General features: G+C 47.0%; 2 protein-coding genes across 4 annotated transcripts in view; one reads left to right on the top strand and one right to left on the bottom strand.

Moving 5' to 3' along the window:
- ARL3 (ADP-ribosylation factor-like 3) overlaps positions 1-14,663 on the bottom strand; it is a 32,383-nt gene extending 17,720 nt beyond the window's left edge. Inside the window, exons 1-3 of the mRNA XM_004680480.2 lie at positions 14,508-14,663; positions 7,084-7,227; positions 4,148-4,264 (exon numbers count right to left, since the gene is read on the bottom strand). Coding sequence (XP_004680537.1) covers positions 4,148-4,264; positions 7,084-7,227; positions 14,508-14,510 — 264 coding nt within the window. The 5' untranslated portion in view covers positions 14,511-14,663. The remainder of the gene's footprint in view (positions 1-4,147; positions 4,265-7,083; positions 7,228-14,507) is intronic.
- A 187-nt stretch (positions 14,664-14,850) lies between these two features.
- SFXN2 (sideroflexin 2) lies at positions 14,851-26,887 on the top strand. 3 transcript variants are annotated; one of them, XM_004680479.2, is made up of 12 exons: positions 14,851-14,980; positions 19,353-19,537; positions 19,691-19,861; positions 20,684-20,782; positions 21,457-21,532; positions 21,847-21,932; positions 23,440-23,500; positions 23,795-23,861; positions 24,492-24,541; positions 24,855-24,904; positions 25,953-26,000; positions 26,788-26,887. In XM_004680479.2, exons 2-12 carry the CDS (start codon positions 19,377-19,379, stop codon positions 26,885-26,887), a joined length of 969 nt encoding a protein of 322 aa, XP_004680536.1. In that variant the 5' UTR covers positions 14,851-14,980; positions 19,353-19,376. The 3 variants fall into 3 exon arrangements, 2 of the variants coding, with proteins under 2 accessions (XP_004680536.1, XP_012578857.1); XM_012723403.1 differs by lacking the exon at positions 14,851-14,980 and adding an exon at positions 18,975-19,124; XR_001145345.1 differs by lacking the exon at positions 14,851-14,980 and having other exon boundaries at positions 19,360-19,537; positions 25,953-26,237; positions 26,788-26,853.
- The last annotated feature ends 682 nt before the right edge of the window (positions 26,888-27,569 follow it).

Genomic DNA, 27,569 nt, shown 5'->3' with positions numbered 1-27,569 from the left:
TTGTGGCAAATGAATTGATGTCCTGTAAACCCCCTTATTTACATGTCTATGTATTTTAGCGTTTTTGCTCCTCTATATATGCACAGGCTTCACTCACCTTCTAGAATTGACAGCAACACTGAATTCTAATCAATGGACATGGAGTATCTCTCCATTTGTCTAGGTCTTCTTTGGCTTATTAGTCTCCTCATTTTGTTCATACAGATTCTGCATGTATTTTGTTAGATTTATGCCTAATTATTTCTCTTTGGAGGTGCTAATGCTAATTTGCTTTTCATTCTAAATTCCAGTTGTTCATTGCTGGTATCCAGGAAAGCATGGATTTTGTATATTAACCTTACATCCTGCAAACTTGCTGTAATCATTTAAGAGTTCAAGGAACTTCCTTGTTAATGTTTGGGGTTTGGAAGACTTAGTAATCAGTTTTTCTAGTTTTCTAGAATCATAAGTTAGAGAATGATCTTTTAAGCTTACATCCCAAGTATCTGTGAGTGACATAAACGATGGGCTCTCTCCTGCCTGACCCACGGACTCAGTGTATTTGCATAGACTGAGCATCTGCTCTAACAGATCCTAAATCAGTTCACGAGCATCCCAGCGCCAACCCGCTCCCTGTACTTATTGGAGCTGGAGGTACTGGGGCAGTGCTGTTGAGCCTGCCACAGTTCAATCCAGAAGTCAGCTGGGACAGAAAGAATCACCCAGAACCCTGGAACAAGCTAGTCCAAAGACCTATGCAGTGATGACTGTGACTGCTCAGTGACTGTGGGTCACAGAAAACTGAAGAGAGATGGTCTGGGCTTCTATCTGTAGTGTGTCACTCTAAAGCTGCTTGCAGTGAAGGTCTTCCGGAAGTCCACACAATTTTCCATTTAAACAGGAAATATTTCCCCTCTAAATGCATGAAATCATGTTGGGGTTAATGTTTACACTGTTTAATAAACATCTGAGACTTGGAAAAAATGAGAAATAATGTGATGACTTGAATCTGCTCTAGGATACATTTTGAAAAGTGGAGGCAGGGGAGATGAAACATCGCCAAAGATGATGTGAGAGAAGCTCTTTTCTTGATCTTTTCATAAATTTGAAATTTCTTAAAATTAAAAGTTATGTTTCAAAAAATGGACACATTATTTGATGGTGTTTATCTTTGGAAAATTTTACTTTCTCCCTGATATTTTTCTTCTGTTTCCCTAGAAGGCACATAATGCATTTTAGAAGAAAACTGTTTAAACAGAGGAATAATTGGATGAGTGGCTATATCTCAACTTTTTATTCTTGTCCACTTAAGCTTTTATTTTTTATTATGTTTTAAAGATTTATTTATTTATGCACACAGAGCTGGGGTACAGGCCAGAGGCTCAGGGGCAGTGAGAGGATTCACCAGAGACAGAGTGGGGAGCAGAACAGGCAGATTGACGAAGTGCACTGCTGAGGGGAGCAGCGGGCGGGCCAGGAGAGGTCTGCCACGCCATGTGGGTCACTTCTGGGGCAGGGATTGAGCTCGTGCTGAAGTGGCTTTAGCTTCTTAGTGCTGTGCTTTAACCCGCTGCACCAGTAGGGAGAGCCCTAAGCTTTTATTTTTTAAGGATTATTTATTTATGCATACAAGAGTTGGGGTATAGGCCAGAGGTACGGGGTGTGAGAGGACCCACCAGAGACAGAGTGGGGAGCAGAACAGGCAGATTGAAATGCACTGTGGATAGCTTCCTAATGCTGAGATTTAACCTCTTGCGCCACCAGGGAGGCCCTCACTTAAGCTTTTAACCTGGCACTGGGAACATACTGGAACATAACTTCAACAAGGGCCAGGAGTAAAATGAGCCTGGGTGACACCGATCTCAGCACCTCAAATGCCTTTACTAATTGGATGATATTTTAGCAGTGTTTTCCAATTAAGAATTGTGGCAAATGAATTGATGTCCTGTAAACCCCCATAAAGTAGATGTTCTACTCATTTTATAGAAGCAGTTAACAAGCCCTTAGATGAATCCCAAAATCAGTATTGCAGAGCTTCTGCATTCGAGGGAATGTAGACATTTGATAACTTCACATTCTAGCTAATGTTAGATTCCATCTATTCAATTTCTGTTTCATTTATTTGACACTTTTCTAAGCACTGAGGATATAGAAGTTGAAAAAGGAGGGAAAAAACTGCTGCTTTACAGAGCAAGAAAGGTAATAAAAATATGTCTAATAGTGATAGGTATGATGGAGGGGAAAAAATAAAAGGAAGAAAGTCAATGACAGAAAGGTAGGGATAGGAGTCAATTTTTTTTTTTAAGATTTATTTTTACTCATTTATGCACCAAAGAACTGGGTTCAGAGGTGCAGGGGCGTGAGAGGATTCACAAGAGACAGAGCGGGGAGCAGAACAGGCAGGTTGACAGACTGACTGAAATACTGATATACTGCTGAGGGAAGCAACAGGCAAAACAGAAGAGGTCTGCCAAGCCATGTGGGTCAACTCCCTGGTTGGGGATTTAACTCAAGCCAAAGTGGCTGGCAATAGCTTGATTGAGCTAAAACTTTAACCCCCCCACCACCAGGGCCCAGGACTCACAATTTTAAATATAGCGGTCAGGGAAAGTCTCAGTGGTAAGGTGACATGTGACTTGAGGGAAGTGAGGGAATAAATCATGAAGATTTCTAAGAATTCTAGCATTGGAAATGGCAATGGCAAAAGCTGTGAGCTGGGACCACGCCAGTGTTCCAGGAACAGCAAAAGGGACATGAGACTGGCTCCAAGCAGAGGGGATTATGGGGCAGGAGGGGACTGTGGATGAGTCAGGCAGCTAAGAGAACCAGAAAGCAGGGGGTGTTACAGGTCACTGTAGGAGTTCTGTGTTTATTTTGAGATGGGAAGCTTGTGTTTTAACAGTATCATTGTAGCTATGTGTTGAGAAGGGACTTCCGGGAGGCAAGGCAGGAAGAAGGAAACCAGTTGGGAGCATCCTGCCATTATCAATGCACAGTAGCACTGGAAATGGAAAGAGCTAGATATTAGAAATACTTTGAAGATGGGATTGATTGACAGGGTTGGCTGATGATTAGATGTGGGGACTGAGAGCATATAGGTGATAACTAAAACCCTGAAACAAGATGAGGCTACCGAAGCAGTGACTTAGAGAAGAAAAGCACTGGTTTGAACTCCAAGGGAACTGAGAAACTAAGACAGTGGTGAAGTCCTGCACGTGGACAATGAAATCTCTAAGATTTCTAAAACAGTGGTTCTCGAGAATGTGACCGTCTGGTGGGAGCAGAAATCTTAGGCTCTGCCAGAAACAGCTTTTCCTACTTCTTGGGAGTCATAACCATAGGAAATGTGTTCTTGACTCTGAGTTAAACCCTACCACCTCGTACTCTCTGAACTGCTCCCTGCCCAGCCCTCTAGAAGGCCAACTGGACTTCAGACCTGAAAGCAATGAAGACAGCTCCAAGCATCTTCTTTTCTAGGAAGAGCATCACCAGGTCCTTCAGCCACTCTTCATTTAGCTTCGCTGAGGACTTTCACTATCTTTGTTGCTCTCTTTCAGATATACTTGATTTACTGATTTCCCTGGGATGACAAGTCAGTGGCAAGGTCTTCTGACTTCTCCTCTGGTGTTTAAATCACTATAGAAATGAATAAATACTTTATCTGCCAAGGTGGGTGTGGGCACAACACTGTTACTGAGCGACAGAAAAACATCCTACACAAACGTCATAGAGACGTTTCTCCTTCACAATCTGTAGCCCTCAGGGAGCCCTAAATTCACGGTGACTAAAAGTAACAACAGAGTTACTGAATGAGAAAGAACATTACTTGTGCTGGGCCCTCCCTGGTGGTGCAATGGGTTAAGGCTATTGTAACCACTGCAGCACCAGTTCGGTCCCCTCCCCCGAGCTGACCCACATGGCGCAGCAGACCTCTCCTGACCTGCCCGCTGCTCCCCTCCTCAGTGTGCGTCATCCATCTGCCTGTTCTGCTCCCCACTCTGTCTCTGGTGAATGTTCTCACTGCCCCTGTACCTCTGGCCTGTACCCCAGTTCTATATGTGTAAATAAATCAATCTCCAAAAAAAAAAAAAAGAACATTACTTGTGCTAATGTTCTAACAGACGGCAGAAAAGAGGTTATGAATTAGTGTACCTGTAGGCATACTTACAAGAATATCAGTATTTTCAAAATAATTCCTCCAGTATGGTCTGATTTTCCTTTGTCCACCAATGTCCCACACATTCAGTTTAAAACCTTGTGACTGTACACTTTTGATGTTAAAACCCTGAAATACACAAAAGTAAAACCACCAAATTTTACTAACTTTGAGAAGAGTTTCTAACAAAGTTACACTTAGCAGCTATGCTAGTTATTTTTTGGGAGATGCGATGACAGAGGTGACACTAGTTAAAACTGAAAATGCCGGGAGAAAGAGGGGCACTCATCCATACTTACCTCATTCAGATCATGCAGGCACTGTTAGTTATGTGATGGTACACCCACACGCAGACACGCAGACACACACGCACACACACCCAGGACAACTCGCTGTGAGAACAGCTCTGATTATCAGCACAGACCACACCCCTTGAGAGCTCCTCAGGACTGTAAAGTTGAGCAGGATATAGAGAAGCTGAAGCTGCAGGCTCAGAAGAACAGAACAAATGTGAAGTTTAAAATGAGGCAGGAGAAACAGATCTGGATTCTTTAAGAGCAGCTCAAAATGAAAGAATATCCTTAGGTAGATGAGTCAGGGTCAGGGAAAGGCAGGCGTGGCACACGGGGCGCCATGGAGAGGCTGGTTTTCTGAGTGTCGGCCCAGCCCGGGGGGTTGGGTTGGCCGGTCAGCCGGAAAGGCATGTTCCTACCCTGCCGTCAGTTACAGGTGGTCATGAACGCAAACGAATCGGCATTTGAAACTGTTCTTTCAGATGAACTTGAAGGGAAAGTATTACTTTTCAGGACAGTCACTCAAGGGGAGCTTGTGGAGGGTGAGCAAATCGGGGCGGGCAGAATTGAGGGCTTGGAGTGTGTGTGGAGAGAAACGAATTAACGAGGCCTTCGAGGGTTGAAGCGAAGGCACTTCATGAGGAAGGATCAAAAAAAAAGTCTTGGATCAAAAAAAAAGTCTTGCCAAAGTGATACAGTGAAATGAGGATTTGAAAAATCCAGTCAAAAATCCAGTCAACAGCTTGCTACCCCAGAAGTCACACTCATCCAGACGAACTGGCGGTAGCGGGCTGCCTCCACCGACGGCCGCCTCACCGGCTCTGGGCCAGCACCGCCGCCGTGCCAGGCGAGGCTCTGCACAGCGCCAGGGGCACGGCCCCTCGCCTCTGCTGAGGATAAATGGGCCCCTGAGGAGAGCTGGGGCGGGTGCCGCTGTGGCTCCTCGAAAACACCAATGCCTGAGTAAACCAGGAGTCCAGCACTCGAGAGGGAAAGGGCTGCCACTGACCGTGACAGCAGCTTCATTCCACTCAGCGAGAAAACGGCTCCTGTGTGTTTAAAAGTGCTACATTTAACTGTAATGGTCAGTGTCAAAGGCTGTATCAGCAAATCCATTCTGGAAGGAGCAGGGAACAAATATGAGTCAACCCTGCTAACTGACCATATCTGTCAACTTCCTTAAAATTCCATAAATTACCAGGCCCCTAAAATGCTAGAGAAATTAGTCTAAGGAAATAATAATTTAGAGATGCCTGTTTTATAAGTATTCACATGTATAACAGAGGTGTTCAAGATATATTAAGTGGAACAAAGATATAAAATAGTAGATTGTCTAAGCCATTTTTATTATCCTAAACATACCCATCAGATATATGCATAGAAAAACAGCCTGAATGGACATATTCCTAAATGTTAATCATGGTTATGTCTGACTGGCTATATAGGTGATTTTTAATTGACTTTTCGATTGATTTATTTAACTTTTTAAAATGACTATAATGATACAATCAAAATATAAAACAAAACACAATAAAGGTTTGTTTTTAAAGAACCTTGATAGTAGTTACCTACAACACATCAAAGTCAGAAAGTTAGAATTGGAACTTTGGGTTCATTTCCAAGTTTGCAGAATGGAAGTCCTTATCAATTAGTGCTGCTTAGTCAATAACTAAGACTAAAAAAACAAAACCAAACCCAAAAAGCTCTAACCCTTCTTCTCTGGCAGAAATCCTGACACACTAATACATGTTTTCAGCCCTCCTAGGCTAGCCTACTGTAATTTGCACCTTCTTAGGCTATAGCTTTGTTCAGAAGCTGTAAAATCACTCATTTTGGTTGCATTTGAAATATTCTGCAATGAGTTGTGAATCAGTTAAGGTTCATAGGGGTGAAATACACACACCAGCACTGTCTTTCAAAGTTGATACCAAGCTCTTATCATAGCACAGTGACAGAAAATGGTAAGTAACCCTGGTTTCACTAAAATCTCTAATGCTTACACACTTTAAGGTGGCTTAAGACCAACAGGGCAGTTCCTCATTAGGGAACCCGAAGGCTTGGACAAAGGAAAAGATGTCTCAGGATTTCCTAAAGGGAAGAAGATCTAAGGAAACCCATTAGAGGTCTTCCAATCAGGCCTTGTCTTCCAGCTTCCAAACTGAGCACTCTTACTGCCTCATGTCTTGTGTTCCGCTTGCTTAGCCCCAGGAAAGAGAAGGGTTGATAAGGTTAAGCTGAAAAACTAAAGAAATATGGAGATATATATATATGTATTTTACTATGCCAGAAAAATACACATTAAAATATTAAAATTTTCATTTTGTACTCTTTTAATTTTTTCTTCTCTATACTTTTTCTGTCTTTTCTGCTGCATTAATTTCATAATTGTAGAAGATAGCACTGTTTTTAAAAACTAACTACTGAGGCCTGAAGGAACTCTCTTTCTCTGTGTAGCTATTATTTATTTTAAAAAATTGTTGTAAAATACACATAGCATAAAATGTATCATTTTAATAATTTTTCAGCCTAAAGCTCAGTAGCAGGAAGGAGGAGATGCTATACAGTACTTAAAACTGAACTTCCCATTTTGTCTTTCCTACTGCTATCATTGGCTTTCTCAGCCACACTAGTACTGGCGGCCAAGGCAGTACTCACCTGTGTAGGCGTGATGTGGCTGATGTCTTCAGATGCAAGCTGCTTCAGGAGAGTGGTCTTGCCGGCATTATCCAAGCCCAGGAGAAGGATTCTCACCTCCTGGTCTGGCGCACTTTTCAATTTGCGTAAAATTGAGAGTAAGCCCTTGAACAACCATGAAGAAGAGAGATTACTTTTGGGGTTATTGATATTGTTGGGTATCAGAATGTTGTCTTCTCCTTGAAAAAAGTTCTTGGTGTAGAGAGCTTATGGTAAAACTTCCCAGTTTAACGTTGTTTATTCAGTTTGTTTCCTCCTAAGTTCTGGCAGAAATACTTGAGTAAATTCAGCAACTTAGTAAACTGAATAGCTTATTCCAGCTCCTTCTTTTATTCCAGTTTAGTAGTCACTAAGATATACCCAGATCCCTTAGATGCATGAACTAGTGCCCAACTTCTGTGTTTAAAGCCCTTTATCTATTCTCGGAGTAGACCACTCACTGGATGTTGTCAGTTGAATTTATATACCGCCTGTCTCCCTCAGTGGCTGGTACTTATGACACAGACACTAGATAACAGTTGTTGGATTAAACAGAATGCTCAGTATATACAAAACAAAAACAAAAACCCCCTTTAAAAAGCTTATCCAAATGTATCTGGGCTCTCTTTCCATCTATTTCAATACATGTTTAATACTTCATGATTGAGAATTTTCTACCATTATCCAACTTGCAAAATAGGTATATGGGGGCCTCCCTGGTGGTCTAGGGATTAAGTCACATTATCTCTGCTGTGGCCTGAGTTCAGTCCCCAACCAGGGACTACAATATGACACAGCAGACCTCTCTTATCTTGCCTGATACTCCCCTCAGCAGTGTATTTCAGTAGATCTGTCTGTTCTCAACCCCCTATTCTGTTTCTGGTGAATCCTCTCACTCCCTGCACCTCTGGCCTACACCCCAGTTCTTGCATGCATGAAAACGTAAAGCAAATCTTTAAAAAAAGAGGATAGATATATATTATTTCTGTTTTGGGGATGAAGGCTCTGATACAATTACGGATTTACAACAACAGAAAAGTTACGGATTGTAAAACTCACAAAAGAAGAAACATCTAACAGCCGCTCCTTTGCCCACCTGTGCCTATGCAGGTGCTTCTTTCCACCCTCTCTGTGCAGGGCAGCAGCCTCCTGCCTGCCCATGACCTGTACCATGCCAGGGCTTCTCTGCACTGACCTCCCTCAGTGGAGGCTGCCCTCCTAAGACTGCCTGCCTGCAACCATGCAGGTCTCTCGCTCTTACACACTTGTCCCTTTTGGGGCAACTCTTTGTGCTCACTTGCACCTATGCAAGTGTCTTTTCCTCTCCTGTTTCTGTCTAATAAACTTTCTCTTTAAATATAAAAAAGAAAAAATATCTAAATTGAACTATGGTACTTTGGACTGGTAATCTAATATTTGCGTCTCTTTTCATTTTTTAAATGGATAAAAATAAATCATGTTGTTTTTTAACTAAGAACACCAAAAAAATGTTATAAGATAGTTATTTGTTCTGTCCTGTAGCTGACCATCTTGTTTCTGTGAGGCATCTTGTTTCTGTGAGAAATCAAAGAATCCAGGATTTAAAAGGCATGTTATAATTTATTCTCTTGGTTCAAGCAGAAATTCCTTCAAGCTGAACCTTAGAATTATATAAAATGGCTATATATTTTATATCCACACTGTATCAGGCAATAGTTCAAACCAATGTGTTGGCTAAGATCAAATAATAATTTTGTAAAATAATCCTCAGCAATAGTGTCTTTGGGCAATGACACACAAATATGCCTAACTGCTGAAGAATTCCTTCAGTCACACAAACTCTAGCACTGTAGCTGCGCTGACCTGCTAAGGATCACACTAACTTTTTCTATGCCTTGGCTTTTTTGACAATATAACCAAAGGTTTAATTTAAGATAGGAAGATTAATCCTGTACTAAAAGATTTGGGGAAGGAGACTGAATAGATTTCAAGCAACAAATGAGAGGCAGGTCTTTTAGATACATATACAGTATGGTCTCTTTCTTTCCCTTCGTTGTTTTTTTTTTTTTAATTTTTTTAAAAAAGATTTATTTATTCATACAGAACTGGGATATAAGACAGAGGTGGAGGGGCTATGAGAGGCTTCACCAGAGAGAGAGTGGGGAGAAGAACAGGCAGATCGAAGAAGTACACTGCTGGGGGGAGCAGCGGGCATGTCAGGAGAGGTCTGCTGCACCATGTGGGTCACCACCCTGACTGGGGATGGAACTCGCACTGAAGCGGCTGTGGCTCGCTTGCAGTGCTGCATCCTAACCCATTGCACCACCAGGGAAGGCCCCCCTTCGTTGTTTTCTTATCTGGTCTTGAATATTTTGATGCCATTGCTTTTGAAAACAAAATGTTTTAAGTCTGTGGCTGCCATTACCTACATTGCAACCACTCATTTATAATACCAACTTTCAGAACAGTTAAAATTAGAATTCTAAAATCCTCAGGGGACTAGTGATATAAAAAGGCTAAGAACAGGGAAAACACACTGTACTACTCATCCTGAGTTCCTGATTAGATGTCCTCATTACCTCTCCCAATAAAATTCCAACAACTGGAATTTATCACATCAGTACATTAAATGACAGTACAAGTAAAGTTCCCATGCATTATTTACTAGTGTAGAAATCATGAAAGAAGATACATTTTCTATAAAATATTTTCAAGATTCAAAATGAATGTTTTAGGCTTTTCAAGTGCCTCTTTTAAAAAAATCAGTAAGAAATACTGCTTCCTGCAGGCTGACTTTACACACTAGTAATATTTGAAATTGAATAATTAAGAGGAAAATATAATTTATTTTCATCTTAAAAGGAGAGAAGTAAAGCACATATAAAGAAACCATTCTAACTTAAGATAAACTTCGTTAACATAATGGTACAAAAAAAAAAAACCTCTGTATTTACTTTTGTTGTTGTTGTTCATTGATCTTTTTCCTTTTCTTTATTTTTTACATCATTCTTCATTTTATGCATTTTTTCATCTTGGTTGTACTCCCCATGGACTTCCCACCACCAATTCACCCATGTGTGTTCACCATAGTCCTGTGTACTCTTCCCACCACCCCAGTTTTAACCTATTCCCCTCTCCATCCCATAAAATATCTCTGGTTTATGGTTGTTCACTGTTTTTCATTATTGCAATTGCTTGTCTCCCCGCGCCTGTCCCCCCCCCCCCACTGGTCTCTTATGCTTCTGCTATGAGTGAAACCATCCAGTATTTTTCTTTTTCTTTCCTGGCTTATTTCACTAAGCTTGAACCCTTCCAGCTCCATCCATGCTGCTGCAAAAGGCTGAGTTTATCTTTTTACTTCTGTATTTCTAATAAGCAGTTCTCCTTATTGGGAAACTTAATATGCTTTATAAGTTTATAGGCTTCACCTTTAAGTGAAATTACAGAGAAAGGAAAGTTCGGCTAATGTTTTCTTCAGCAAGATAATAAATGACATATCAAGTATTATCTAGGCAAGACAAATGCAAATATAATAAAGCATCATATTAACCCAACTGCTGAAGACAGGGGATCACAGGATTATCACGGTTTGCTAAATAGAGAACAGGATATTGATAGAGAAGAGGATTCTATCTGTAAGGTACAAAATAAGCTGACTGGACACATGAGAGTAGAATTAGTTTTATTCTATGCTTTCTATCCATATGTTGTACATCCATATTTTATTTTAATGTCAAATGAAGGAGGGAAATCATTAGCAGTTATTTGGGGACTGATTTAAATATAAGGAAATGCATTTTTAAAGTATGTTTCTAGTCAAAACAGCCATGTATCATTAAACACCCATAATGTGCCCCAAGAACACTCTATGTAGGATCTGTACTCCAGTGACATTTTAAAGAAAGGCCACTTTAGGTACAGTAGTGTCAGTTAATTGCATCTTGTGTATTACCAGCATGTATGTACACAAATTATCTGCACTCTGGTGGATAGAAGTGGATTTACTCAGTTATAAAACACTTTTCTTACAGGCAAATCATGAATAGGTACATTATTATCTAAAAACATTTTAATCTGCCTCAAAATCAGCTTAAATTCAACTGCTGGCAGAGGCACGGTGCACTGACCTGAAATGATACAAACTGGGTCATGTAAAGACAGTGAGGAGGGAGAGAGGAATGCGTGCTACATATATGGACATATGATAAGTGCATGTGGTTATGAGGAACAGCTAAAATTTTATGCATATAGAACTGGGGTAGAGGCCAGAGGCTCAGGCTCAGAGAGGACTCACCAGAGACAGAGTGGGGAGCAGAACAGGTAGATCAACAAAGTACACTGCTGAGGGGAGCAGCGGGCGAGTCAGGAGAGGTCTGCTGCGCCATGTGGGTCAGCTCCAGGGCAGGGATCGAACTCATGCCGAAGTGGCCTTAGCTTCTTAGTGCTGTGTTTTAACCTGCCGTGCCACCAGGGAGGGCCCTAAGTACTGAAATTATTAAGCTAACTGTTGAGTACACACACTTCCTAGAATGAGCTCAAATGGAACCGACTCTTGTTTTTATTTCCTTAAACAAAAAAATTGTGCTGCCCATTGAAACATTATTTCCAGGAACTCCTTCAACTTTGTTTTCATCACTCTACTAAATAAAGGAACGATGTATAGGCATCTCCTCAGATGGAGCGGCTTTCAATTTCCCCATAGACCTAATGAAAAGAACATTACAGACTTTAGAGTTTCGCAGACTTGAACTCAAACTTCCCTATAGGTGTTATTCCAGGTAGTTTCGTTGTTTTCTAGAGAACAATACTTCTATTTCAAGAAAGATGCTATGAAGATCAAATAAGGCAATGTATGTATAATGTGGCACATACAGGCACTCAAAAATAAACACTAGTTGTGTTTATTTTTTAACATTATCTGATCAGACCCTCCCTGGTGGTGCAATGGGTTAAAGTGTAGCACTATGAAGCCAACCACAGCCACTGCAGCTGGAGTTGCATGACTTTGACCCCCACCAGGGACTGACCCACATGGCACAGCAGACCTCTCCTGTCTCCCCTGGCTGCTCCCCTCAGCAGTATATTTCAGTGGATCAGCCTGTTCTGCTCCCCACTCTGTCTCTGGTGAATCCTCTCATTCCCCACACCTCTAGCCTGTACCCTAGTTCTTCTATGCATAAATAAATACATCTTAAACAATTTTTTTATCTCACCATTTTCTGACCAGAAAACATAAATACTATAGGGAACAACCGTTTATTGTTGGGCATGCTTGATATCTATCCCTAGGTCCATCTACATAGAAAGTATCCCCTAAGTCATTCCTGAATGAAGGTGTCATCTACTAAATAACAGTAATTAGTTATAAGCTAAAATGACTGTCATCTTGTATTTCTCCAAAGGCTTGGTATTGTAAGAAATCAATAAAACAGATGAGTTTCAATGTTCAGAGAAACCAATAACTGATTTTTACGGCAATATCCCAAATTAAAAAGTGATGTATTAGTTATAGCTGAACGTTTAAAAACAAAGAGCCTGGCACTCACTCCTCCCCAACACGGCTACTACAGGTGCTCATGGGAGAAGAGGCAAGGCCACTGCCCCACTGACCGTTTTAATTTCAGGTTCCATTTTCAGTTCCAAGAAGAGTTCACACTTTTGGAGAAAGAAAAAAATGTATTTGGGAAACCAGATAAAGAACCCAGAATATATTAAACTTCCTATTAATCTGTTTTAGGTAAAAAAAAGATTTTGCGTGAGCCTCAGTAAAACACTTGTGCGCAACAATACTGTATATACACTGTCGATCTGTAGTCAGCGTGAGCCTGGAAACATGAGCAGTGGTTAATTTTTATGATCTGTACTTATAAATGAAACAATCACGAAATTACACAGTTCACCTCATTGATCAACAAGCCAGGAAAAGTTAGCCAGCTCTCATGTGTTTCTCATCTAGGATGACATCTCATTCTCTGTTATGTTGGCATGTCTTTTTAATTTCATTTCTAGTTGTTTTCTGTGTAAATATTTATGCTTGTACTTATTTGCTGAGAAAAACTTAGCCTTTAAATGGACAGCTCATGTATAAACGATTAATAAAAAGAAAACATGTAAAAATCTGTTTAGCCTGAGGTTAATAAAACTGCAATGCAGCAAGTGTGAAATGTGATTGGCAACTTTAGATCAAATAATTTTACTTCTTTAACAATCTGATCATGTCAAATTAATTGAGATTTTTTCCTATCAAAACTTTCCCACTGGATAATCTGACCAAAGGGAGGCACGTAACTTTTTTCCCCCCGTGTGGACATTTACTTTTCTTACTTCATAAATCAACAGAAAAATACACATTTTTAAAAAACCTAAAGCGATTGAATGGGATGAAGTGGGGAAGAAGTGTAAGCGCCAATGCTCTTTGCCGTTGATAAGCCAAGCGACCTGCTCTAAACAATTCAAAATAACTTTGACTAGCTCTAAAACGAATCCATTCTGTTCTAACTACACAGAAACACACTAGTAACAGGATCAAGGGTGAAATCTGTCACACATTAAAATTTACAATTTGGGAAATCTTTAATTACGGCTTGCCTGAAACTAAAGACCGTCCAGTTTCAGTAGTCTATTCTTCTTAGTACGGGACCTAAACGGATATTGAGACCTTTGGTTTTGGTGTGGTCAAACGCAAAGGAAGGTGGCAACAGGCTCCTAAGGAAAAACTAAGGGTCGATCAGTAGATTTGCCTCTTATCATAGTGACTGCGTATTGAACAAAAAATCGGCCATCTCTAAGACCTTGCGGACCTTGCAGAACCCGCAAGAAACAAATAGTCTCGGGAGTAGAGAAGCGCGCCCGGCGACAGCATCCCTTCCGAGAGGCACCTCTTTGTGTCCTGGGATTCACAACCTTCCCCCAGGAGGCCCGTACACCTCAAGGAAGAAGAGCGCTAGGCACCAGATCTCCCTGGGCACCGCCAGCGAGAACTCAGAGGCAGCAGCACTAACCCTTCTCCCTACTTCTGGCCTGGTCCCCGTCAGACCCCACTTTCCCGCGGCGCCGAGAGGCCGATTCCCCGAGATACTCTAAGCCAGCGTGCAGAGGCTGCTCTCCGCAGCTCGTTGAATCTGCCCTCATCCCGGTCCCCAGGGAAGGATGCAGCCCCAGCTCTGGCAAGGGCCGATCAAACACCCTTTCAGCCCCTTCCACGGCATCCGACCCGCTGCAAGCCCCGCCTTCTTCCCAGGCCTAGGTCTCCCAGCCGGGTCCACCCGCGGGGCTCCCCCCACCCCCAAACCAATCCAGGACCCAGACAGCAGGCAAAGAGCCGTCCCATCCTTCCTTGGCTTTAAGCGCTGAGCCCCGCCCTGGGCCTGGGGACTGGAGAGGGGGTGACCGGCCGGCTGCAGAGGGGCCCGGGCCCCCACACTCACCATCCTCCCGCCGAGTCCCTCCTCCTCCTCCTCCACCTCCTCCTTCTCCTCCTCCTCCTCCTACTGCCGCCCCCCGTTACCAGGGGCAACAGCAGCGGCACCGCCCCCGACGTCCCTCGCACGCACAGCGGAGGCGCTAGGTAGCAATGTGGGGCGGGGTCCGGCCCCGCTTTAGCCTAAGTGCGCAAGCGCCCCACGGTGCCGGTCCACTGCGCAGGCGGCCTGCTAGAGTGCAGGCGGCCGCAGGGGCTCGTCGCCACCGGGTGCCGTGCGCGGGGGGGAGGGGGGGGGTGTGAGAGTGAAAGCTCGCCCACGTGGCCGGCGGGAGCTGCCTGACCAGTGATTGGTCGGGAGAGGGCGTGGGGGCGGGGCCTAGGCGGCCCCGGGCCGAGGCCGCGGAAGGGAGCCGGCGGGGCTTGCACCGCGGACTGCATCTGGTGGCCGGCGACTCAGTGCGTTCCTCCCAGGACCAGGTAAGGGATCTTGGAAGGAGGCCACCGCCACGTCTACCGCCACTCCCGACTGGAGTCCCCGGGGGGGACTTGGACTGCGCCCTGCCTGCCCGCATGGGCTGCACTTCTGCTGGGCTTTCAGTTGTCGAAGCCATATGGCTCAAAGAGTGGTCTGGCTCAGCGCAGGAAACTCTCCCTTCTAGGCCCCAGGCCTTCGGGTGCTAGGCCGAGGGGCAAGGGCGTCATGGGTTGTGCACCCGTCTCCACACCCTGAGTCGGGGGTGGAGGAGTCCCAGTAGTGGGCTGACTGCTTATCAGAGGGCAAAGCCCCCATGGGATTGATAGTCCCCGAGGTGAGCTGACAGTTGCAGTGAAAGGCGTTTTTGTTTTGTTTTTTGTTTTTTGAGCTAGTTGGAATTTGCTCAGGTTCACCTCCACTTCCCAGGAGGCCAAGATTGGCCTGCGCTAACAGTCAGCAGAGAGCGAGATGGATTCTGGGTGCTACCTTCCAACTAACTCTTCGCCATGCTGAAGACAAGGAAGAATTATCACATGTGTTCCAGGTCCTGTTCTAGACTCTGCAGACACAGCAGACAACAGAATCTGCCCTTATGGAAATTACATCCTTGCAATCCCTGATGCAAGTGAAATGCTTGGCATACAAGATGCCATTTAATTTCAGTCCTATATGTCCGTTAAGGGTCAGTTGGGACTTGAATTCATTTCTGTCCAACTATTCAGGGAGTGCTTTTATACACAGCCGTATTGTCCAGGTTAGAAGAACCGAGGGGTTTATATTTTTCATGTAAACTCGGAAAAAAATATATAAGCTATTAAAATTAAAATACATAATATACATTATGTATTTTAATTTTAATAGTTTATTTTTACGTCATTTTGTGCCTTTTTCCATCTCAGTTGTAATCCCCGTGGGCTTCCCATCACCAAATCACCCGTGTGCCATCATAAACTTGGAACTTTTTAAGAGCAAGTGATGCATCTGGAAGTTTGCAGATGACTTCATCTCTTACCTACCTCATTGAGTTCTTGTAAGGATTATATGAACTGTTACATGCCAAGTACACAGAACATTGCTTAGACCTAGCATGTGCAATTTAGGGCTTAACTGTCGCCAGTAGTTTCTCGTGCGTGGACTTTTGGGCTTTGGGATGAAGGGCTATGAGTGGTCCTTAGTTATTTATTTATTCAGCCAAAGTATTTTAAAACATCTGCATACTTGCTTGAAATCACTGTAGAAAAACTCTAGTTGGAGTCCTGAGGAAGGGAGGTTCAAGGTGAATTCAGAGACTGTACTCTGTAATTGACTTGCCTCTAACCTGTTCTTTTGTGGAAAAAAGGGCAGATTTCTCTGATATTTAACATCACAATGGCCTTGAAGTCACTAGAGCCACAGAGGCAGATGCCTGGGCTGCTTCTTTCAGTATTATTCTCATTCTCCAACTACACCAGAGACTTGCAGCGTGTAGCTCTCTGGCTGGGGATCCAACTCACGCCCCAGAGGCTGGTGCTAGCTTGGTGGTGCTGAAAGTTAACCCTTTGCGCCACCAGGGAGGCCCTGTCATCTCAGTAGTTTTTATCCCTGAATCTGGCTGCCTTGAGCTTCCTCTGATGCAAATACCAGTGGTGATGTTTTGTTCTGTTTTTCTCCCAATTTGGGCTGCAAACAGGGGGATCTTGGGTATTTCCCCTCTTTTGCCAGAGGATATCCCAGAAATTTGGAAGCCTGTTCTCTCTGATACTGTTTGCCAGAGAAAAGAATTTCTGTCTGGGGCGAGTGAGCTCCTTTAGTTGCTGTAGTAGGTTGTCTCCTTTTGTTCTTTTGTTCCTTGCTTCTGCCTGTCCTGGATGAGGCCCTACCTGGGTGCCCTTACGCCTGTGACCCTGATGTCTCAGGCCCTAACTACCATCAGATGTTTGGCTAGATGAGCATGACCAGATCTATTTGTTGTCCATATTTGTTTTTTGTTTTTTTTTTAGATTTATTTATTTATTCATATAGAAACTGGGGGGCATGCCAGAGGTGTACAGGGGGCATGGAGGATGGTGAGAGGATTCACCAAAGACAGAGAGGGGAGCAGAACAGGCAGATTGGTGAAGTACACTGCTGAGGGGAGCAGCGGGCGGGTCAGGAGAGGTCTGCCACGCCATGTGGTCACCTCCGGGGCAGGCGGGAATCGAACTCATGCGGGAGTGGCTTAAGCTTCTCAGTGCTATGCTTTTACCCGCTGCGCCACCAGGGAGGGCCCTTGTTGTCCATATTTGTATCTGCCATGTGTGCCATGGTGCTCTGTGAGGCAGGCTCAGTGAGGGTGGAGCCATGACACTCTAATTCTAGGAGAAAAGAGGGGTGTCCGTCAGCCATCTCACTCCTTGTTCCCAGTAGAGGAGCCATGTGTGTTCTGCAGCCAGACCTCCTTGCTTAAGAGAGTGACTTCAGGAAATTCCCATGTGGCAGGTGTGGGAAGAGGGAAGGTATAACTGTGGAAGATAATTTGGAGACCAGATAGAACTCAGGTTAGGTGGGGTGTTTGTAGCTTTGTGCAAGGAAGCCTGCTCTTATACTTCTGTCCCTAAGGCATGTTCTGAGATTGACTTGAAGGAGGGGATACTGAGAGGACCCAAGAAGTTGAAATGCTTTTCAGGCAGGCAGTAAGTATTTTTGAAAAGCATATAAAAGCTACAGCATGAAGCTTACAGTATGTCAGGGAAGCCTAGTTGACATGGATCACTGTAAGTCACAAAAAGGTGAGATATAAAAGCCAACAAGCAGAGGACAAAGGATGCCATAGGAGAGGAAGCAGAAGGGCCACAGGGGTCACAGGGCTGTGCCTCTTGGGGCGATGAGTGTGGGGGAAAATGTCCCAGACAGACAAGTCAGATTTTCTTTTAGTCCTTTATTTTGTGTAAGAGAGGGAGTAGGAAGTTCCTCTCTGACTTAGTAGTGAAAGCAAAGATCCTTGCATAATTAGCAAATGATTACCCCTTCTTGGTAGAAGTGCCTCCATTGGGAAAGGCAGAGGGCTTTCCAGTGTTGGATTGAGGTGACCTGGAAGGAGAATGTGTGGGTGTGCGCACGTGTACGTGTGTGTGGGGGCGCTCCTGGAGGTCTCTTTAAGCTGAGGTAGCATGTATCCTGCTGGCCAGACTCTGTTTGCTTCACATAGAAGCAGTACAAGTGACCTCTTTCCCCCTTGCCTCCTGGATTCAGCTGGTGCTGGGTAAAACACCTTTGGTCTTTGAACCAGCCTGGGGAACTTTCTCGTGCATCTGTGGTGGGTGGGAGCCAGAGTTCTGGCAGTGGACTCAGTTGTCTAGCTTCTGGCTTCTCCAAGGTTTCCAGTGGTGTTCCATGTGGGCCTCTCCTCTGCAGGCTCCTTCTGGCAGGGAGACAGCTAAGCCGCAGCTTTTCAGCTTGTTGAAGTCTCTCACTCTGCTAAGAGTTCCCAAGTTATGTCCCTACTGCCCTTGACCCCACTTACTGGCTACTGCCTGTCCTGCTTGTCTGGTTGTTCTTTTGCATTTTTTGGGGCTTCCTTTATTTAATTAATTTATTTATGCATACAAGAGCTGGGGTAGAGGCCAGAAGTGCAGGGGAAGAGGATTCACAGAGACAGAGTGGGGAGCAGAACAGGTGGCTCCATTGTAGTACACTTCTGAGGGGAGCAGCAGGCGAGACAGGGGAGGTCTGCTGCGCCATGTGGGTCAGCTCCCTGGCCGGGGATGGAACTGGTGCTCCAGTGGCTGTGGACAGCTTCATAGTGCTGGGACTCAATCCCTGTGCCAACACGGAGGCCCTGGCTTTCTTTATTTTTTACTCGCCTCTTAAATAATTGGTTTTCCAGGGTATGGCCTTAGCTCTCACTCTTCCTCTTCTGTGTACACGCACACACGCACATACACACACACTCAAATGATGAGTAATTATGCTGTGTTCACCTTTATGGGTGATTATTTCTACCTTAACGTGACCCCTCCCTTATGCATCCTTCAGGTACGTCTGTTCCCTCACCTCCCGTCTGTCTGGAAGCCGCGCTGACGGCCGTGCTCCCACATCTGCCCGCTCTCACCTCTTGTACTTGCTGTGCATATTATTTGTTATCTCCTGGGTGGGCTCCGGTTGCCCATTCTGACTCCCCAGGGACAGGTACTGAGTTTTCCTTTCCCCAGCCTCCCCCACTGCACGAGCAAGCACAGGGCTGGGCCACCAGGTTGCACGTGTTGGTGCCTGATGGCTCAGTCTGGTGGCCAGTCACCAGGACTGTCCCAAACAAGTCAGCTGATGCTCTTGATCTGCACCAGAGGATGGTGCCCAGGGCCTCCAGAGCAGGCTTTCGCAGTGGGGAAATCCTCATTTTTCCTTCTGTCTTTGAAGGCCCCACTTTTGTGTGTGAGGAAGATGGAGGCTGGCCTGTCCGGCTTTAACATCGATGCCCCCCGTTGGGACCAGGGCACTTTCCTTGGGCGGGTGAAGCACTTCTTCAATATCACGGACCCCCGCACTGTCCTGGTACCAGAGCAGGAGCTGGACTGGGCCAAGATTATGGTCGAGAAGAGCAGGTAAGTGATTGGGGCAGGGGGCTGAAACACTAACCAGTGTTGCTGGGAGCAGGTGGGAACCAACCTGGGGAGGAGAAGACTTCTCAGGAAGGAGGAGGCACACGGTGACTGGCTGGAGCACCAGGAGGTAATTCTACCTATTCTTGGGGGCAGGATGGGAGTTGTGCCCCCAGGCACCCAAGTGGAGCAGCTGCTGTATGCTAAAAAGCTGTATGACTCGGCCTTCCACCCTGACACGGGGGAGAAGATGAACGTCATCGGGCGCATGTCCTTCCAGGTCCCAGGCGGCATGATCATCACGGGCTTCATGCTCCAGTTCTACAGGTGGGCTGGGGAGCGCGGGCTGGCGTGTGGCTCCACGAGGCAGGAAGCCATGGGGGACTCACAAGACCCATCTTTAGGGCCCCCTTTCAGAGGCCAGGCTCAGCGCTTGATTGTTTATATGTGTTGTCTTGTTTAATCCTGGAGGTTATGTGACTTATCTCGGTTCACACAGCCAGGAGATGCTGGCACTGAGGGCCATCTTCTCCAGAACTCTCATTAAATAAACTCTCCCAACCCTCTCTTCATAAAGCACCCACTCAACAGTGAATGCATTTTCATATTGAGTGTCCAAGTAAAAAAGGAAAAATAAGAGGACTCTTTCTCAGGGCCTGGGAGGAGAGAATAAACTTGTGTAGCTATGGCTAGATGACTCCTCCCTCTCCCTTCCTAATCCCCCCCCCACACACACACACCCCGGGTACCTCTCCCCCTCCTACATTGAGCCAGGTCTTGGGCCAGGTACAGGGTAAATAAAGACTTCCGTTGCTCCCTCCCGTCAAGGAATGCCCAGTGTTTCTGAAGAGAACAAGAAATAAACAGTTACTGTCCAATTTCTAAGTGGTAGGCTGGGGGAGACTGGGCTTATGGGAGCAGGAGCGTGACATTCCTGTGTTTCAGGAATGGCAGAGAAAGGGTCAGGAATGTTCCCAGGAGGAGGCAGTCTCTCAGCAGAGCAGGATTTTGCCTGATACAGTGGAGGGGCAGGTACTCCAGGCAGAAGGAGTCCAGCTACATCACAGAGTATGGGAGCAGCAGGTGACATGGCTGGGTGGCCACAAACCCTCCCTTCCATCTTGCTTTCTGGGCCCCCTTCACTGGCAGGACCATGCGGGCGGTGGTCTTCTGGCAGTGGGTGAACCAGTCCTTCAATGCCTTGGTCAACTACACCAACAGGAATGCTGCTTCCCCCACATCGGAGAGGTAGGTGAGCTCAACTCCGGAATGTGCGTGGGTCTAGAGCAGAAGGCTGCGCCCTGGCGTCCCGGGGCTGCCCTTCAGACGGTTCTCTTCAGTCTGTTTGTCCTTCCTTCGTGCACTGGGCAGGTGGTCACGCCTCCCTTTGCTGGGCTTGGCAGTATTTGTTAGGCTGAGTTGGAGAGTATCTTCTTTCTAGATCAACTCCCAATGTGTCCTTTGATTAAGTCAACAAATATTTCTTGAGTGTGTATTATGTGTCAGGCCTGGCTCTAGCTGCTGGGGATCCATTCGGCTGAGGCAGGTGTGGTCTCTAATCTTGTGGAATGTAAGGTCCTCTAAGAAAACAAGCACAATAATCTAAGGAAATCAATAGGGTGAGAAGCCAGAGACGTGGTCTGTGGAGATGGACTGGTCAGGGAATCCTGTTTGTAGAGCTGAACAGTACATTCGCATTCTGAAGGGTAAGGATTTCACTGGGAAAGAGTTGTCTGGTTATGGGGCTGCAGGATGCAAAAGATCTAAGACAGGAGAGAGCTTGGCATGTTTAATTTAGTTAAAGATAGCATCACGAGGGGCAGGGGTCGCAGGATGAGGCTGAGGACAGAGCTCATTCAAACCATGATCTTGCCTTCAGCCACCAGGGCTTCCCACTCCCAAGCATCTCTCTCCTTCACCAGGCAGATGGCCCTTTCCTACATCACAGCCACAACCACTGCTGTGGCCACTGCTGTGGGGATGAACATGCTGACAAAGGTAAGATTTGGGGCTGCTGTACACACTATGGCCACTGGGGGGCAGCAGAGTCCTATGGAAAACTCCCTTCCCGTGTGTTCCCTGCCTGGGTGAGTTGGGTCTGCAGACCCCACAAGAAGTGGGAACTGCATTTCAGCAGGGCTACCCCGGCCGGCCGGTCTTTCCTCAGGCCTTTGAGGGAGCTGGGCCTTTCCAGACTGGATGTCTAGATTTGTAGCAATAGCAAGGCCGGTTGTCTTGTTTTGTATCTGTGACCCCCTTCCCCTCCCACCATCAACGAGCCAGAACTTGCCCTTTGTTCCCTCCCCTGGCAGAGAGCTCCGCCCCTGGTGGGCCGCTGGGTGCCATTTGCTGCTGTGGCAGCAGCTAATTGTGTCAACATACCCATGATGCGACAGCAGTGAGTACAAGATCCCATTTCCTCCTTACAGATCATGAGGTTAGGAGGGGAGGGGCAAGAAGCCGAGGCAGCGAGTGGCTTCTTGGGGCTGAGCTGGGCACTTTTGAAAGTTCCCTGGGAATGGGCAGCTTCAACAGGGAAAGCTCCTGGGAGTGGCAGTGACTAAGATGTAATCATGGTTACATGATGAGTGCTTGGGAGTCATTTTTGGATGCTGTGGGATGAGGCAGAGAGGAGGACCTTGGGGCTTTGTATTACATCTTGAGCTTTCAACTGCAGCTCTTTAAGGGGTGAACATAGCCCTTTCCTAAAGCCCTGATGAGGGTTCACAGAGGGAAATGTAGCAAAGTGAGATTTCCAAAGACAGAACAGCATCTTTGAAAGAAGCCAGAGGACTAGGTAAAGGTTTTGCAGGGACCCAGCTCTAAGCTCAGCAGGAATGAAGCTGACACCACACGCCTAGCAGTCCTTGTTCTTAACTAGAGAAAGTGTAACTGTTCTTCTGTTGTGAAATTTAATAATGTGATATACACAGAGCACTTAAAACAGGCCTGGGGGCCCTCCCTAGTGGCTTAACAGGTTAAAGCACAGCACTGCAAGCTAGCCACAGCCGCTTCAGGGAGTTTGATCCCTGGCCCCTAGCCCTAGCGGTGACCCACATGGCGAGGCAGACCTCTCCTGACTCCTCCCCCAGCCTCCACTGCTCCCCTCAGCAGTGTACTTTATCAACCTGCCTGTTCTACTCCCTGCTCTGTCTCTGGTGAATCCTCTCTCCGCCCCTCCACCGTGGCCTGCACCCCAGTTCTGTATGCATAAATGCATAAAAAAAAAACAAACAAACCGTGCCTGGAACGTGTAGCACATGCTATGTAAGTGTGAGCTGTTAGCCAGCCATTGCTGTCATCCCTTTCGTCATCATCTCCAGCCTCTACAAGTTACAATTTCTTGGGACTGTGGTGTGAGTGGCAATTGATCACGGTGGCCCTGCAGAAGGAACCCACGCCCAGGGCAGTCATGCACATACACTGCTCTTTCCCTCGTTCCTTGTTCCCATCCACTTGCTCCTTCCCAACAAATGAATGCGTTCCAGCCACTACCTGGTCCGGGGTTGAATGCTGTCAAAAACTGACATGAGCATTCTAGCCGGAGCAGCTTGTCAGTGCCCGGCACTGGCTGAGCTCCCTGCAGGCATTCCTCTGTGGTGTCCTCGCCAGGTTCTAGGACGTGGGTGCCGTGATGATCCCTGTTTTGCAGATGAGAGTAGCTGGGTCTAGCAGGTGTTGAGAGCAAATCTTTACCCTCAGCCTCAGGATTTGACCCAGCTCTTTCAACTGCTCCCTCGAACTGCCCTCTACCACTTTGGAGCGTCCACTCTGGGGTGCAGAGGGAAGGTCAAAGGGCAGCTTGGAGGAGGTGGGCGCCCTGCTTTTGGCCCCTGGTGTGCCACATCATCATGGCAGGCTTCTGGCACTTCTTCCTAAGTGCCCCCTCACCTGTCTATATTTAGGGAGCTCATCCAGGGCATCTGCGTGAAGGACAAGAATCATAATGAGATCGGCCACTCTCGGGTGAGCAGAGCGTCCCTCGGGGTGGGAGGGGGAGTTCTCCTGCACACCCTGTCCTGCCCTTACTGGTCCAAGCCCCAACCCCACCTCACCCCAGTGTCCCAACATTTCTTTGCCCAGACTATACCTCTCCTGGTCTTTAGCCATCAGTTCTGGTCTAAGTGGGCAAGGGTCAGAGAGGTCACTCAGCTCCTGGCAGTTTACCTGGCAGGGACACTGGCCCCCCACAACCCCCTGGTGCAGCTCCTGTGTGCTGGATAAGGTCATTTCTGACAGTTGACTCTTTTCTGTCCTCAGAGAGCAGCTGTTGTCGGCATCACCCAAGTGGTTATTTCTCGGATCGCCATGGCAGCCCCTGGCATGAGTAAGATGGGGAAACCCTTCCATCCTGGGGCACCCTGGAATATACATGATGGCGATCTTAGTCACACTTGGGTGGGAGGTGGGGCCCCAGCCTCTGCTGCCATGTTTGCTGAGCGCTGAAAGCCTTGGAGAATCAGCCCCAGTTCCTGGAACATTCATTAATAAGAGGTTTGGGGAGGGAGTGGACAGGGCTTTGCATTGGACAAACCCTCATCCCTGCTTCAATTGCTGGGCCCAGCGTGGGTGCTGGGGAGACAGTAGGAACCGTAGCCTGTCCTGGTTCTGCCTCCAGTGGGGCAGGTTACAGCACGGGGTCTAGAACTTACTTGCATGAGTGTCAGAAAATGTTGTGTTTGGTCGGGGGAGGTGCTCTGGGCCTGTAGCGCGTGTCTCCTCTGATTATAGATTTCAGGTTCCGAAGTTTGAGAAAGGCCCTTTGGCCAGGACTCGGGGGCCACAGAGCAGGCGGTCATGCCAGCATCATCCTCCATTCTTCTTCCCAATGAAAAGCACTTTCTGGAGCTTTTGGGGCAGGAGGAAGAATCACTCAGTCCCTGGCCTGACTTTGGCAAGGGGTCTTGGGGAGAGCCGGCCAGCCCTGTCCACTCAGCTCCTCCCTGGTCTCTTCTAGTCTTGCTGCCTGTCGTTATGGAACAGCTGGAGAAACTGCGTTTCATGAAGGTGCGTGGGGCTCTCTTCATCTTCCCAGAGACCTCCCATCAGAATGCGCCCCAGATTCCTCTGGCTGCCTTCCTTCACCCCTCTTCAGGAGGGCCCGTAACAGACCCCGCAGGCTGCCTGCTTCCCACACCAGAGCCCATTTCTTGGCCCTGTGTGCAGAGGGCAAGGGAAGCCCCCCTGCCTCCAACATTCAGGGCAAGGTCATCAGTTCCCCCATGTGCACTCTGGCTGGCTGGCTGCAGGGAGGTCGTGGGATTTGTGCAAGGTATCGAAACCCCGTGTGTGTGTCTCTGTTTTGTTTGTTCTTGCGCAGAAAGTCAAGGTGCTGCATGGCCCATTGCAGGTTGTGCTGTGTGGATGCTTGTGAGTATTGGGTCTTCTTGGTTTGGGGTCTGTGGTGGCCGCAGCTCTAAAGTATCTTCTCTTGTCACCCATGTCAGTCATGTCGTCACCCATGTAGTCCTTTCCCTGGCCTATAAGTGCCCGAGCGTCTCAGGCCACCAGGGTTCCCCTGCAGAGCTCTGTCCTCATGTGTTAGGGGGACGCCAGGCTTTGTGGCTTTATGCACACGTCTGCGTGGGAAGCAGTGTGCTTGGGGGCCCTCCTCTCCCAGGATGGCTCCCCTGACATGGTCTGGGGCAGTTTTATTTAATTTTATTTCACTTTTGCAGCAGTTTTAGAGTAGAGCTAAAAGGGGTGAGATAGTCCCACCCCCAGAAAGTTATCATCCCCAGAAGAGAGGGTCATGTGTGGCGAAGGTAGAAGTAGCGTCCCTGACACTCAGGCGGCAAACACCTGTGAAGCCTGGTCGGGACCTCGGCCGGTCAGAGGGAACTTGCTCAAGATTGCACAGCTAGTAAGTGGCAAAGCTGGCAGAGGAACTCCAGCCCCCTGCATTCCCAGGCCTATCAGACAGACCCTGGACTGTCGTCATCAGAGAACTTGTTAGAAATATAAAGACTTGCAAGCCTTCTCCCAGACCTACTGAAATCAGCTTTGCCTTTTAAACTGTCCCACATGATACTGTGCTAGGTGTCCAGTGCACAGTGGCAGAACCTTGGGGTGTCCCCCCACTGGCTCACCCTAGCCTCAGCAGGTGCTTGTGGCCTTTAGGGCTGCTGCTGCTCACACTCCATCAGGCTCATCTGTATTTCCATCAGGCTCATCTGCTGGAACAGCAGAGTGTCTGTGGGGTGAGGGATGCGAGTGCAGAGGGTGACTTTATTCTGGACCAGATTGGGTGTCCCAGCACCAGGAGACCAAGAGGAGACTGAAGGGAGGGCTCCTAGGAGTCAGCTGGAAGGCAGGCCTGGTGAATGGGGATCACCCTTTTCCTTTGGGGTCCTCGGGGAGGGTGTGGGTGGGCCTGGGGGGAGATGCCCCCTAACTTCTGGTTTCTCCTTTCTTCCAGCCTCATCTTCATGGTGCCAGTGGCATGTGGGCTTTTTCCACAGACATGGTATTGGCTGTTCATTCCTCACTCTGTTTAATGGACACTCTGTCCCTGTCCTCCCTGACCAGCCTGCTGTCCACGGAGACTGAGAGGGCTGGGAGGGCACATGTGTCCGAGGACAAGACCCGCCAGTCTGAACTCTGGGCGGCTCATAGCTGTGGGTGGATAGTAACCTAAGCTCTCCAAGAAGCAGAGAGATGAGCTTCCCCCGCCCTGTGGGAAAAGGGCTGCCTTGGAGAGCAGGTGGGCAACAACCAGACTTTCTGTCCCTGTTGCTTGGGAATTTAGCTATGTCTGCCCTGGCTGGGTCTGGTCTTTGAAACAAGAGGATAGGTACTTATTTTGGCTCATGTTTGCCAGGGGGTGGATGGAGGCCCCTCCATTTCGCCTGGATGTCCCAGAAGGAGAGCAGGGGGTGAGAAGGGATGATGGGAAGGGAAGGGAAGGGTTAGACTAGGACAAGGGAGGACTGGGATACCAGGCAGCTTCAGTTTATACAGAGCAGGCTCGTAGTCTCCCTTCGGGCTCTTTGTTTGGTTTTGGTAGTCATCTGCTAGACGTCTCCAAGCACCATGCTTGTAGTCGTGTCGGGAAGATGGATGTCCAGCACCAGGGAGGTAAAGTCTGGCCTAGTGGAGGTAAAGGCAACACACTGTAGTGTACAAAGGCCACTCGTAATTCTGATGGAAAAATCAGGAAGGGTTTCTTGGAGGTGGCAATTGGTTGACTTTCTCTGAGGGTCATTTGCTGCCTGTCCAGGTGCATGCCTGTCACCTCCTTTTTCTCTTTTCAGCAAATTGCCAGTTTCCTCACTGGAACCAGAGCTCCAAAGCACCATTAAGGCCAAGTATGGAGAACCCGTGCCTTATGTCTACTTCAACAAGGGGCTCTAAGGGCTCCAGCCTGGCAAACACTGACCATACTCACCAGCTCCTCTTTAGCCAGGTGTCTACCTGTGCCCTTATTCCTCTGCCTATAGGACCTGAAACCCAGGGTGGATTTGGATGGGTGGGATGCCACTGGATTGTTGGACTCCAGGGAATGAAAGTGAACAAGGGGGAAAGGCCAAGTCTTCAGTCTGCTCCCGCTCAACCCTTTCCTCCCTCTGGGATAGGTTGTTGGCATGTGGGATAAATAAGAAAATTGTTTGGGAAATGAGGAAACCTTTTGAGGTTCTTGTTCCAGTCTAAGTGGGGAGAAGCCTCTGGTATAAAAAGAACCTCCTCTTTCTTCTCCCCCTTCTCCTCATCTTTTCTCAAGCTGTGGAATCTTCTGGCTGATCAACCGTAGCTAACCTAGGAAGAGAGGAATGTGTGTGTCACCCTGGGGCTCACGGCACCCCTCCCTATTCTGCCTGCTGCCCCCCAGCAGGAACGTCACTTTGGGAGTGCTGCTAACCTTGACTTTATCAGGCACCCAGGAGTTCCTAGTGCTAAGGAAGGTCGCTGTGTCAGGCAGTAATTCTCTGGGACTTTCAGCCCTCTCTGTTAACTCTGTTAACACTTTCTCTCCCTGCCCTAAGTCATGTCTGATTTTATTTCTCTGTGCTTAAAAGGGGAAAAAAAAATCACTGAC

This window comes from Condylura cristata, unplaced genomic scaffold (assembly GCF_000260355.1).
Source record: "Condylura cristata isolate star-nosed mole 26May11 unplaced genomic scaffold, ConCri1.0 scaffold00011, whole genome shotgun sequence".
In the NCBI taxonomy this organism is placed as follows: domain Eukaryota; kingdom Metazoa; phylum Chordata; class Mammalia; order Eulipotyphla; family Talpidae; genus Condylura; species Condylura cristata.
The sequence above is the reverse complement of the archived record's forward strand: the minus strand, read 5'-3'. Positions and strand labels throughout refer to the sequence as shown.

Coding starts and splice junctions, on each gene's coding strand:
- SFXN2 (XM_004680479.2), top strand. CDS start 19,377: ATGGAGGCTGGCCTGTCCGGCTTTAACATCGATGCCCCCCGTTGGGAC. Junction 19,538..19,690: donor ATTATGGTCGAGAAGAGCAG/GTAAGTGATTGG, acceptor TCTTGGGGGCAG/GATGGGAGTTGTGCCCCCAG. Junction 26,001..26,787: donor GGGCTTTTTCCACAGACATG/GTATTGGCTGTT, acceptor TTCTCTTTTCAG/CAAATTGCCAGTTTCCTCAC.